At 40.2% G+C, this 14181-nt stretch overlaps 2 protein-coding genes across 2 annotated transcripts in view; both read right to left on the bottom strand.

The window, feature by feature from the left end:
• Positions 1–8679, bottom strand: part of stk10 (serine/threonine kinase 10) — a 39043-nt gene extending 30364 nt beyond the window's left edge. Inside the window, exon 1 of the mRNA XM_069717825.1 lies at positions 8361–8679. Within this exon, the coding sequence (XP_069573926.1) occupies positions 8361–8519 (159 nt within the window). The 5' untranslated portion in view covers positions 8520–8679. The remainder of the gene's footprint in view (positions 1–8360) is intronic.
• A 2779-nt stretch (positions 8680–11458) lies between these two features.
• On the bottom strand, positions 11459–13721 carry LOC138635050 (cytokine-like protein 1). The gene is made up of 4 exons (XM_069722360.1): positions 13510–13721; positions 13099–13143; positions 12674–12820; positions 11459–11881 (listed from the first exon to the last, which is right to left on the bottom strand). Exons 1-4 carry the CDS (start codon positions 13660–13662, stop codon positions 11837–11839), a joined length of 390 nt encoding a protein of 129 aa, XP_069578461.1. The 5' UTR covers positions 13663–13721; the 3' UTR covers positions 11459–11836.
• Positions 13722–14181: the final 460 nt, after the last annotated feature.

Below are 14181 nucleotides of genomic sequence, written 5' to 3'. Positions count from 1 at the left end.
TGGTGACTAAAAAAGGTATTAAAAGTAATTAATTCATTACATTTTTGCACCTAAATAAGATACCTCACCCGACATACATCGCATTTTAACAATAGATGGAAGGGATAATGTGTATTTTGTGCCGTTACCAGAATGCTTTAATTTAGAAAAACTTCCAAACAACCCAAACTCCTAAAGTTATAGAGTAATTGGCACATGTTGTTAGCAGCTGGCCACCTACATCATTGTAAACGTGTTTACATGCAACAAAACCGAGGGACAAGAAAACAAAAAGAGAAAAAAACACACAGATGTCAGATTTATATAGGAAAAACTGTAAATCACTGCATAATGACAGAACACATGCACAGTCCTGAGGGAGCAGAATAACCACTGTAGCTGCTGCAGCTATCCCGAGAGAAAACAACGCTTCACTGTCTCAAACCCACCGACTCTTCACTTTACTTCAGAGGAGAACAACAGTCTCTGGCTGTGTTTGGGTCTGGTTTCTACGGTTTCCATCAGAAAGACTCGTTTCTTCTCCTTCTTGTGGTTCTTGTCTCTCTGTCTGGGTGTTTTGCTGTAAACTAAAATGACCAAATTAGCAATAAACAGAGAAACTTGGGCTGTATCACGGTTTGAACAAATTGTTTGAAATTGGTTTTTATTGATAGTGTACATTTCAAGCATGTGTTCAGTTTTAACCTGCCTGTGGTTCATTCTGCATATATTTGTTAAAACCCCATGCTGACTGACACTGAACACTGAGTTCAACCCAGATTATAGACGATTAAAAGTGGGCTACAACAATTACTTTCATCATTAAATCCTCCGGTCTATTAAACCTTCAATTAAACGTCTTATTAAAATCTTTAAATGTCATATCTACAGTCTAAAACCAGAAGCTACTCAAAACCTTTCGCCATCAAAAATATATTTCTGTCTGCTTCCTGTTTTTTTCTGTCCTTTTACATGATGCCTTTCTGTCAATCACCCGTCAGTCCTGTATCTAAATGTCTTTTATATCCATCTTCCCGAGTATAATTCAAGAGTTTTAACATCTTGGATCTCATTTTTAATCCTTTTACTGCTTCACATGTACAGTATACCCCTCTACCCTCCTCATTATCTTAGACAAATTAAGCTGAGGGAAACAAACAAAAAAATGTACGTCATCATATCACATTCTCCATTTGTGACGTATATTTATCAATCGGTTTTCAGCAACTGTCTGAAGCTGCTGCTCAACAAAACCTTTAGAGCTGCAAAAGCAGATGTTACTGGCCAATTTGTCAGCATACAAACATACTGTAGATGATAGACTAAGTAAACACGCACAAAAGCACACACTCCTAGTCTCCAGTGTGCGTACCATTGACTATTCAGATGCACACACAGGCGTGCGCAGTCTTTTCAAAATGAATCAAGCGGAGAAATAATAATGTTCAATATTGTCTTTGTCACTGTTGACTAAGGTATTAATGATTACAGTGGGTGTGTGGCTCTGTAGCACACTGCTGGATCACGCTCCAGTTTAGACATCAAACCTCAAGAGTACCTGAAATATCACGAGAGCCAAAGTGCTTTTATCAGCAGCTTTTTTTTAACGTAATTTACTTTTATTAACTTATCTTTTTCCACTTAAACTTTGAGCAGAATTAAAAGAGAAATAATCATAGTGTCGGGGGACCAGATGACCTCATGTGACCGATAATGCAGAGAACTTTCTCTCGGGTCAGTCGCCTCCAGGTTGAATGAGCCTGCCACAAGCTGACGTGTATATTCGGCTTGATCAGTGTGTCATACTATCTACAAAGCACACGCATCTCCAGTCAGGGGAATGTGTGCGCGTTAGACCTCTGGCCCATCATAAACTCCTCCGTGGGCTGTCCCCACGTGTCTGCGAGTAGGAATGTTGTTCTCAGCTCCTATATATCCTCTGACAGCACAGCAGGCGTCGGAGGAAGTGGTGACCTCTCATTCAGATGAACAGGGTTCACAAGCAGAGCCTTTCAAAACAGCTACCTTTGGGTGATTTATTAGTTTTATAGCAAAAACTGCACAGCGCCTCTAAAAAACTTTTTGTCTTGTTCGATTCATGTCAAATGTCAAGGCTCACGTTTGAGGGAACAAAAAGCCATAGACATTTATTTTTTAAGAGTAAATGCTTGTCAAGTTCCATTATTAATACTTAAAAGGTGTCATTTCTGCCGGGAATGGGGCAACTTACTTTTCAAAGTCCTATTTTTTGTATCTCTTACCTACGCAGTTTTAGTTTGAGTCATTCAGTAGATGTCTACTGAAACAAGTCATCTTAACTTGGCTTTATAGTCCACCAAAATGCACATTGGACAAGATTTGAGTTGATAAACATGTTAAAATACCTCCTGCTTTAAGTGTCAGGTTACTGACAACACATTATAAGGGAATAAGCAGGTAGATTGGAGCAGCACCATGTCAGAAGAGTCGGCCTAAAGTTGTTTGGACTGAGCAATCACTATTAATTCGATCCTTACACACGGCCTGATCAGTGATCTGTTATTGAGGGGTCAGGGTTGTAAATGTCAATACCAAGGAAGTAAAAAAGTTAAGTTTTTTCACGATTGAGAACGATCTCTGTTTACGTAAAAAACGATTGTGAAGGAGCGTGAATAAAATGTTGTTTCAAGGCTGCAGAAACACAAACTTTACACCTGATCTTACAGCTAAACCCAACCTTAAAAAGAGACAAAGACAAAATCATGCATGATGCATTGGCTCTTTCTGAAAAAGCCTTCAACTTAAAACTCTTACAGCTGAATGCAACTGCAAGGAATGAAAATGACTTGGCCGATTTCCTACTAACAACAGAACAAGGTCCTTCCTCTCTTACTCAACACACTGATTGCATAAAAGCACTACATTTATGCATTTACAGCCTATAACTGGGTGTGAAGCACATTTCAGAGTGACACTCAACCTTCCACACACACACACACACACACACACAGTGAAGCAATGAGTCTTTTCAGGATGTGAAAGTTTTGATCAGCATTGCAAGAACGTCAAAGAAGAATTCAACCTTGAAGTAACAAAGTTTCAGAAGCAAAGCAGGTCAATGAGGTAGGACATTATGATTTACCACAGACAGCCTGAAATGAATATAACCCTAATTTGTTTCATCAATCATACATACAAGAGCTGCCTTCAAAACCATAAATCTTATGACAGATGAGATACACTTCCTGAGTGCAGCCTACACAAAGCAAGTAACAACAGATTGAAGCATGTAACTAAAGCTGAGCTCAGACAGGTTGTGCAAGATGCCAGATTATAACTCTTTCTAGAACTGATTTAACAGTCCACTAGTTACAATGTGCTTTAATGTTAAAAAAAAAAAAAAAAAAAATTAAAAGGAGAGGAAATCTAAGAAAGAAAAAAAAGTGTCACAACTAAAAAAAAACAAACAAGAAAAAAAAACATCCTGTAGGTGCATCTCTGACATTAAGTAGAGGCACATGGCTGATCTAAGTGTGCAATCCTACATCTTGCATTGATCATAAAGCTGACTGAGTGCCAGTAAAAGTGTCATCACAAGGACGACAGGGACTCCCACCATGCTTAGCCTCCACCCATCTAGCTGGGCTCTTATCAGACACTGACAGCCCAGCTGCTGCCTGAGATTAGACCCAGAGAAACCCAGACTTTCAGGAGCAGTGACGGCAGACCAACTGAAGGCATTTTAACGCACGTCTTTGAGGTGCTGCCATATTCTAACTTACCATGAGTATTGCATTTCACACAAACCCTGTGGCTTGCCTTCACAAAGAGGATGCAGCAACCCATGCCACCTCCCACGCACCCAGTGTGTTTCTCTTTCACTTGCCTTCAGAAGATGATCATATATGAAGGGATTTTTCCATAAGGTCTCATGCTTAGATAAGACTTTCATCAAACCTAAAACCTAATATTTTCAAAAAGTGTTTCTAAGGCACCCTCTGTAAAATGGAACCAGGGACAATGAGACCTTTTCTGACAATGGATGGAGGACGTTTAGACCCATTCAGTACTCCTGATGAATGATAAAACCTGTTACAAGAATTAAAGACTTTGCTCTAAACATACTGACGTACAATGTCTCTGCTATTTAACCCAGCGGTTTTTCCTTTTACAAGCACATGCCATGTGTTTTCTTTTACTTCAAATACTTAAAAATCAAAAGAAACTATGTTGGTTAACTTTGTTTTCCCATGAAACCACACTGTGTCTGAATAAACTTTTGTGTCTGGCTAACTACCCAAACTCCGTCCATCACAGTTAACGTCCAGGTTTAGCAGACTGTGTTTTACACTTCAGACAAGATTCACTGTGGCTTTCATCACACAATGGGAATTTGACAGAGCGTAACCTTACAGCCTGCTCGTGTCTATGGAAACAATTCAGCAGCAGCAGCAGGGCAATGCCCCCAGCGCCACGTGCCTCATTAATTAGCGAGAGGAACCACACAACTCCTTTGTTTCATGCTTCAGCTGCAGCCACACACCGTCACACACATGCAGACTCTTTCCAGCAAGTGGAAGCATGCATTGAAAGAAAAAAAAAAAACAACCCACGAATAAAACTCCCTTTGACACACTAGATTTGCAGGAAGTGACACATTCTGCTGTTGTGACTCAAAGTATGAGAGACTACATGCTCGGGGTGAGACAGAGAGAGTGGTTATAGTGAGGGAGAAAAGCTGTCAGGGAGACAGAAAGGTCACAGTATTGTGGTATAAATCTCTGTGAGTGTGTGTGCGCACAGCATGGTGCAACTTTGAGCAGTGAGGGATTTACAACATGCACCAATGAGGTATTAAACATGACAAAAGCAATTAAATCAAGCTGTCGTCTGAATCTTAAAGTGGCTAGGGTTGCTCTTCAAAAGCAATTCTATACATAAGCCAAACAACAGCAGGCCATAGTAAAGTTAAGAAGTTGTTTGGCCATTTGTTTGTGGTCAGAACTAAAAATCAATGACGAGAGTTTGAAATATTTTCATTAAACTGGTTGTGAAGGTGAAGCCACATTTCTCAAAGTAGTTCCTTTCCTTTAGTAAACATCAGCATACAAATAGACTGCAAACACTGGCTTAATGTCTTTCTGTTTAATTACTGAACAGCACTGTTAACCTGCTGACACTGACACTTAAACCCGGTGAAACACAAAACTTGAGGTGTAAGCAACAGCCGGTTTGTATTTCCCTCTGTGATCACGTACACATTGGTAAAAATGAATATTCTGCATTAACTTTTTTTTTCTTGTCATTTTATGTGCTAAAGTGTTAAATAAAAAAAATCTTTGTAGTATATTTTTTAAATCACTGTTATCAACTATCAATAAAATAAAGGTTTCATTTGAATTCCTTGTGAATTCTCAAACTATGAAACAATCTGTTAGAAGTCTTTAGGATGTGAAAATATCATACACTTTTTGGCCAGGGACCATTAAAAAATAAATAAATAAATAAATAACATACAGGACTTTAACCCGAGTTATTTTACATTCATAAGAACACATTTTAGAACTCTGAGGAGACAGAACTATGCAATATTTTACAAAATAGCCCCAAAAATATAATAAAAAGAGAGAGCTAATTCACAAACTAGAGCCTACTTTCCCATTATGTTCCCCTCAAACTCATCTTGGGGGGGGGGGGGGGCCTCAGCTGCAGCAGACTGTCAATAATAGACAGTTGCACTGACATGTTAAGACTCCAGAAATACAGCAGAAGATATTTTAATAACTGAGAAAGTATATTGCATTTTATGAGCTCCTTCTCTCACTGTTCTGTTCCCGTGATATAAAAACACACACACACACACACACACACACACACACACACACACACACACACACACACACACACAGCTTGATTTGTCCTTAACGCTACCGCGAAGCCAGGGAGGTTGTATTCTCCTAATGGTGACATTAACCTTTAGAGACAGCCGCACTCCGAGTCTGTATTTATACCAACACTGCACGAAGGAGGTCTGCGCTTTATCTGCAGGACATAAACTGAAGAAGCCTCAGAAGCATAAGCAGTGATGACGAGGATTAAAACTGTCTTTTTTTTTTATAAACGAGACAATCTGTATTACCCCCCTGTTGCCCGTCACACATCCACAACCAGCTTTTGCATTTGACTCCTGCCGCCGACAGTCTGATAAGCGGCCGATTTCACTTGCGACAGACAGCACTCCCCCAACGCCTGCTCTACCAAAGTTTCTTTAACAACGGAAAACTTGTGCGATTCTCCACCTGAGGCCCCTTCCCTCCCTCCCACAGACGAGCCGCTTATTCTGAGGTTCGGGAGCCGCGAGAGGAAGTCGTCCCCCTGATGCAGTCCCACGATTTCCTCTCTTGGCCATCATCTTGCCCCCACTCTGCGTCCCTCCCCTCCAATCTGACAGCTGCAGGTGCGGAGCAGTCCTCCTCCAACCCACTCAAGGAGAGGAAACAGAAGCTAAAGGCACCAGCTTGATATCTGGATAGGAAAAAGGCAACTATAGTGGGGACACGTTACATTTCAGAAAGCGTGCCAGTCATCCAAGTGGCACTAAATCATGCTAAACGCATCAGCTACATTTGTGCCTTTAGTTTTCTTTAAAAAAAATATATATATTTGGATGTGAAGTTGACTTCAAGTTTGCTTCAGCACAGGAAAGGCTTTCAACTTTTAAAGGCTCTTTCAAACGTAAAACACCTCATGTTCAGTCAGTCCCTCAGCTTCTTAAAAAGCAAACTGGGTACATTTTTTTTTTTTTTTTTTCATGGTATACTAGTTGCTTCACTCGTGTTTTGTGCCATTTTATCTGTATTATCAAGAGACTTCCCACAGAACATCTCACATGCTGGCTCTGCTCAAAACATACATTGTAGGAGCGTTTACATAACTTTAATTCAGACCTGCTGCAAAGTTACCGACATTTAACCCCCCCCTCCACCCCCGCTGAACCTTTACATGTGAAGGTAAGATTATAGGCGTGAAGTCGGAACGGTGAACTTTCAGCCACGTCCCCTACCGTGTGTGCACTGTCCAGCAAAAACTAAATATCCCAAAAAGGTGGAGTCCGAGAGAGAGAGAGAGAGAGAGAGAGAGAGAGAGAGAGAAAGAGAGAGAGAGAGAACACAAAAAAACACTGCATTTTCTGTTCAGTGCAGGATTCTGCTGAAGCATCACTTCTTCCACTGAGGGCCCCGATGTGTCAAAGACCTTCACTGTGCTCCACTGGGTTGTGCAGACACAGAGGGCCTGTGCACTGCTATGCAGAGGGGGTGGGAGGGGTGGGGGTGGGGGGGGGGGCGACTGACCAGCTAACAGATCCAGATTAAATACCTCCTCTGAGCTAAAAGTTCTGCTGCTGCGGTTTGGGAGGAGCAGGCAGAGCTAATGAAAAGTCCTTTCACCGTCCGTCTGTTCCCCCCCCCGCCCCCCCGCGGGGCCGACTTCACACTGGATTCACAGCAAGGACCGGGTGGGAGGGGGGTCAGGAGGAAGAATAATGACTTTTCCCAAACCCCTCTGTACAGCAGATACCTGAAGACACTCACACAAGATGTGGACGGTCTTGTCTTGTCTTTTTTTTTTTTTTTTTTTTTTTTTTTTTACAAGGACCTCAGCAAAACTGTGATCACTCATAACTGTCGAGCTCGAGGAAACAAAAGAGAGTTGCATCAACAAGCCAGGAATAAGGGATAAAACTGCAGATAAAATGGATAACGGAAGTGGAAGCAAATAATAGCGAAACACAAGTAGCCTAAACTGAAAGTTTTTTTTTTTTTTTTTTTTCCTTCCTCGACTCCAACAAACGTGCACTTGCGTTGGATGGAGCAAAACTCTTTCGTGATACCCGAAGTTAAGAGTAGAGTCACGACATGTTTTTTTTTTTTTTGTTTGTTTTTGTTTTACAGTGAAACTCTGAACCGACAACACAGTTCAGATATTTGTCATCATCTCAGCAATGTTGGGAAGGTGAAGCATCCTCAAGCAATTTAGAGGTGTACCACACCCCGAGCATGAGGGTTATCTCCAGAGAATATTTATACATCAAAATAAAACACAGAAAAAAAAAAAAAAAGTAAACGGAAATCGATATACAAAATACGATCTTTCATCATTAAGTAGAATTGAAAAACGATTAGGCCTAATCTTTTTTTTTTTTTTGTGTGGAAGAAGAGGAGGGTCTTTGAATTTTAGTACTCAAGAAACGTCTCGTAACATGAACGACGGAGAACTGACAAGGGAACATGTGGGCAACTTATCAGAGGAGTTCGAGATGATCCGAGACCTTTGAGTAGAGGATTTAAGAAGTAGCCTGCACAAAGTGTGGTTAGTCTGCAGGTGTCCTCGTGTCCACTCACCTTGTAGACCTTTCCAAAAGCGCCGTCGCCCAGCTCGCCAATTATTTCCCATAAATCGTTCGGATTGATGTCCCGGTGGACGTGCTCGTACTGTTTGAGCTTCTTTTTAATTTCCAGAGACGGCAGACGGAGAATTTTGCTGAATTTAGCGAATGCCATGATTTTAAATGCAGCTACTTCGACTTAAAAAAATAAAAAATAGTAAAAGAATAAATAAAACGATCAACAGGCTTGGATGTCTACACAGAGAGCATTGCGCAGGCAGAGACGCGCAGCCCGTTTAAAAAACAAAAAAACAAAACTTGTATCTACCAATTAACAGTCTGCGTCCTCGAGAAAAGAGAACTAAGGTGCTTCCAAACAAGTTACTCTACTCCGTCCATTTCAACTCGAGGCTCTGCGGGTTCTCAGGTGAAAACATGCCGTAAATCCAATTGACAAGCTGCGGTTTAAGTGCCGGGACGCGCGGTGACCACCTGCTGCTGCGGAGAGACGATGGGAGTCCGCCGCCTGCGCCCGTCCGTCCGTCCGCGTCCGTCCGGGCAACTTGTTGATTGAAACTGCGGGAGAAAGCCCCACCTTGCTACTAAAACAGCCCTATCGCTGCCGTTATGGAAATGTAGTCCCGTAGACCAGAGCAAGTCGTCGTCATTCCAGCGCTTGACGAGGTAAAAAAGGACTTCATGTCCGGGTTGGTCGCTGGGCGGGTCCTCTGACAGCGGCGGCGTCTTAAAAAGCTGTGCCATTATCCAAAAAAAAAACAGTTTAACCTCCGGGAACTGTGCGGAACGCAGCTGCGCAAGCCTCGGGCGTTATTATGACACTTATTTGCAGTTCTCTTTTCTTTAAACCTACCGCCTCAACTACAATGTTTAATACGGTTTTGGTTTGAATTAAACGGCAACAAAAATTAAGACTTTGCTTTTATACTTCGTTTACAGTTAAGTTTAGAGAAGATCTCGAATTAATTTACCAAATCGTTTTAAAATGACGGACTGCACTTTTGTTACTAGTTTTTTTTTTTTTTTTATTAGTCTTTTACTTAAAGCTGTGATGGTTTAACTCACTCCTCCACATGTACGGGCAGTGTTACAGCGCGCCCTAGTGGCAAATGTAGAGCAATGTTGGAAAGGAACACGCATTGAGCAACGTGAGAGGGAGAAGTACTGCGGGTGGTGATTATCTTATGTGCTGATATGAGTTGTCAATAACCGATCAGAAACTCTTTTTTTTTTTTTTTTTTTTTTTAAGTCATGTGTCAGTAAACATCTGCTTATGGCTTTCCAGATGGCAGGATTTGATTAGATCTAATCAGTTTTAACTGAATATCTTTAATGCAATATTATTGTATTCAACTTTTATCCTGATGTTTTCATTGTGTGCATAAATAAAGTAAAAAAAAAAAAAAAAAAAACTAAAGGCAGAGTAAGATCTGCTCTGAGAATTTTTACTAAGACTGATTGTTTACTGTATAAATGATTGTTGTCCTTAAAATAAATCTCAGATCTCAATTTGAGTAATTTTATGACTAATTTTGAATTATTAGGGAGTGAACTCCAGGTAATATTTCCCTCTGTGGGCTTCATTTACAACCTCGTTTCTGCAACTAATTTTACCCTTGTGTTGTCTCCCCATGTGAAGATTAGTCAAACAATTAACTGCTGAAATATGAATTACGGGCATGAAGATTGGTGTTAATTGGGTGATGTTCTGCTTTGGCTGCTCATCAGTTTAAGCACTGAGATGTTTAAATGGGTTGGAAAATTAAATTTAAACTGCTGTTTTGGACTGTTGTTTTACTTATCTTGTTTTAGCCCTGTAAGGGCATCTTGGTTGACAGCTTCCACATGGTTGGATGTTCTCTATTAATACTTTACATTCATGATACGTTGTTAAGAGGTTAATCAAACCTCCTGTAAGTCCCCCAAAGACAATGTAACCTACAGTAAAGTGGCAAGCTCATGCAAGTCCATGCAAGCCCATCAAAGTTTCAACACACTCTGACTCATCACCATTGTGTACGTGTGTTTGTACACGTAGCTTCTATGACTACAAAACTGTCCAACTCAGACTGAAAGCTCCTGCCCGATAACCTGATGCACGATCCTGTACTCTAAATAGTTCAAGGTGCCTGTTGACTTTAGGTCATCAATTCTCATAACAAGGGATGATGAGAGATGAAATACCCGGAAATGTCTCAAGACCCAAAAGCAGATCTTTGTCACATTGTGACAAGTCACAGGTGTAAAAATGTCCCAAATGGATTGTACTACAGCAGACGTTACCTGGGTTCACCAGGTCCATTCATTTTTCTGTTTATCTCACTTATTCTAAATAATTACTAATAGTAAGATTAAGTATTGATTATGATGTTGTGTTATATCTTGTATGGGATATCGTTTATGTTGTTCCAAGGGGTTATGGAGACAAAAGTTCGCCGATGTTAAAAACTGAGTGAGTTTCATAAGATTGAACACCATGTCCATCCTGTATTTGATGAAGATGGGAAGAAGAGGAGAGAGATGAGGATGGCGTTGTAAAGGTTATTTGGGGATCACCCTGAAACCTATGTCCTAATTCCGTGCTTCAAAGTCCACTTTTGACCTTAAAAACAGCTGTAGGCAGAACAATCTCATCTCAAAGAAAGCGGGCCTCAACTCGCTCTTTAAAGTTCTCTATAAAAGCTCTTAATGTTTTAGAGTGAGTTTGGATGCAATTTGGCAGGCTCACTGAGACACAAACCTACAGGGGATGGTTGCTAAAGTGTACCGTAAAGTCACTAGAAATAAATCTAAATTATCTTTATCAGATGTATCAAGTCAGAAAGCTCAGGTAATTTTATTGGACTCCAAACAACCTCTGCACATTGGTTTCAGTCTATTTCATCAGGGTTTGAATCCTTGTGACAGCACTAACAGTTGTTTTGTTTTTTTCTCTCTTCTATTACCTCATAGCTTCTGAAACAATGAACGCATGAAAGGACATGCTTTTCCACATCTCTTCTCTAGCTGGTTTCGGTGATCCCTGACAAAGAAAACAGCATGACTAGCACTGACATGTGCACTTATTTGTTGCAATCAATATTGTTTAATGCTATTTGTAACTTATTTTTTTCTATAAATTATTCATCTGATATTTGTAAATAAACTAATAAACCAATATAACTCTCTCTACGACGATTGTGTACTTCTAGTTTTTGCCACCTCACTGTTGGAAATGAGATGAACAAAAGAGGTTTTAATGGTGTTTGTTACATTACATGGTAATTAACCCCATTAGAGACAGACAAGATGATTTTTGATATTAATGCAAAACAACCACACAGTTTAATCAGCTTAACTCACTTAAGTCTTGTGTCTTCCAATTTACCACAGTCCTGTCATTACGGAGGCTTGAAGAAATGTTTACTCAGACTGTCTCTCTCTCTCCACTCTCCTTGAGCTGGCAGAAATACTGTCTTTTCAGCATCCCATATGTTAGCGCTCCAGTGCAGCACAGTTATAGATTGTGAACACCAAGTCCTATAAAAAGGAAAAGATACCAACAGACATTTGTGAGTGTTGTGTGGACTCTCTGCATCTCTGCAGCAGCAACCTGTTTTTACATTAAACACATTTTCCTGTGATAAATATACACACTGTATGTAAGCCACGACAGAAGGTTACCCATATGACACATGTACACTCACATTATATTTACTACAGTATATTTCCAGTCTACAATTGAGCATAAATACTCTAAATCACACCCTTCTCTGCGCACTGAAACGACCGTCATGAAAGTGAATTAACTGTGACGTTCTGTCGAGACTTTCCGGCCTGGTCTGCACAGACAGGTCATGGCAGTCTGTGAGAGTAAACCCATCGCAGACCCAGATGTGTCCAGAGCACGGAACGTTTTTTTTTTTTTCATAATCTGCATGATAAACCCTGCTTAATCCTGTGAAATCACACACTGAGTGACCCAGTCAGTTTGAATGCATTTCATCAGTGTGTTTTTCCCTTTTTTTTGTTTTTTGTTTCACATCAGGCTGCTGTGACTCACAGTTATGCTCAACGGATTCAGATACGTGCTAAATGAAAAGGTTATTTTCAAAGTAAATACTAATTAACTTATCATTTGATGAATAGCTCTTTAGTTAGATGAGCTATAAGACTGACTTTTTAAATTGTAATTTATCTAAAGACACTGGTATACTTTCCCATGCACAAATGCACTGCACTTGACTGTAAGTCCCACCAGATCTGATGGCATTAACTAACATACACTTGTGGTACGATTTACACTTATTTTCAGAGCCTGTCTTGTCTTACCCCGTGACATTTCTCTGACATGATGATGAAGAGCTGTCTCAGCGTGACGCCCACCTTCCTCACGTCTCTGGTGTAAGCACAGCGTCGCTCTCGCAGGCCTTCCACCAAGGAGATGTAGGTCCTCATTTTGTACATCACACAAGCATTCTGTCATGAGTAACAATTAGTGTCCCTGTGCATGATTTACTGCAACTGAGGTTTGCACTCAAAACACCACAGAAGTTAGTGTCACGGCCAAATTACTCAAAACATCAACTAAAAGCTAAAAAAATAAATTTTCTTTTGCAATGCCTCTTAAAACTTACAGGTTTAAGTTCAGTATGAACAATGTCTTAGATTTTAACTTTTGTTACCTTTCATATGTGTAAAGTTGATTCACAATAAACAGGTTTTTACAATCACAAATAATTTGAAGTCATACTTACATGGACATCGATGTAGAGATCTGGCATGTGTGCCATGCAGTGACTCTGGATGAAAAGAATAATATGAACAGTTAAATTTCAAAAATGTCAGATTGATTTAATGTACTTTTTTTTTTTTTTATAACAATCCCTGCCCTGCAAAATCACAGGTGTCCCAGCTGAAATATGTTCAGATGTAGCCTGCTGTGATTTGATCTCATAGGATTAAACTAAATTAACAATACATATTTATTTCTAGCTAATAAGAGACTTAGACAGTTACTATGTCACGTATATCTACCATGGGATGTGTATAAAGAGAGCAGACAACAAGAAAAGTTAAAAGGACAACTTAAGTGTAAAGTGACTGTAAAATAAACTTTACGTGCAGCAAAAATCTACAATAGTAAAACAACACAGCAGCTGACTTACAGTTTCGGGGTCCCTCTTCAAGTCTGCTGCCCACTGGGTGATCTCTCGGGCCATTTTCAGTACCTTAGTGTAGCATGTTGGTGGGTAGAAGGGGTAGCTCAGTACCAGTGGCACCAAAGAGAAAACAAGCAACAAGTGGCTAAAGAGCACCATGACCCACTGACACCTTCTGCCCGAGCAGAGCCTTCGTTTGTTTGTTAGCAAATGTGGCCACGTATGCATGTGGACAGATTTTAACACACCCTTTGTTTACTCCAAAACAATTATGGAACAGTGGGAGGATGGCGGGAAGAGCCTTTGTGTAAGATAAGGCAGCACTTATTTTGCCTCATAGGGCAGCTCAGCAGGACAGATATAGACTCAGCATCTCTGAAATCAGATTTGCAGAAGAAGTGCTCAGGTCTTGAACTTAGGCTAAATATAGAGATATCACAGTGAAGACATACATGAACCTCAGTTATTGTAGAAAAATTACGAGACAAAGCAAGAACTAATATAATGTATAAAATCCTGAAATGAACACAGAGAACATTTGTTTGTGATTGACCTTGAGTTCAGAGTCGGAGGTTTTGAAATAACGTCATGTGTCGTATGGAGGGTCATCTGTCACATTCATATTACAGTTACTCTGCTCATTCAAAAGACCTAATTTCAAAATAAAAGAAAGCAAGT

The sequence above is a fragment of the Brachyistius frenatus genome, unplaced genomic scaffold (assembly GCF_029030835.1).
Source record: "Brachyistius frenatus isolate BFR_SWC_R1_liver_20210118 unplaced genomic scaffold, ASM2903083v1 Contig_5, whole genome shotgun sequence".
NCBI lineage: Eukaryota > Metazoa > Chordata > Actinopteri > Embiotocidae > Brachyistius > Brachyistius frenatus.
The sequence above is the reverse complement of the archived record's forward strand: the minus strand, read 5'-3'. Positions and strand labels throughout refer to the sequence as shown.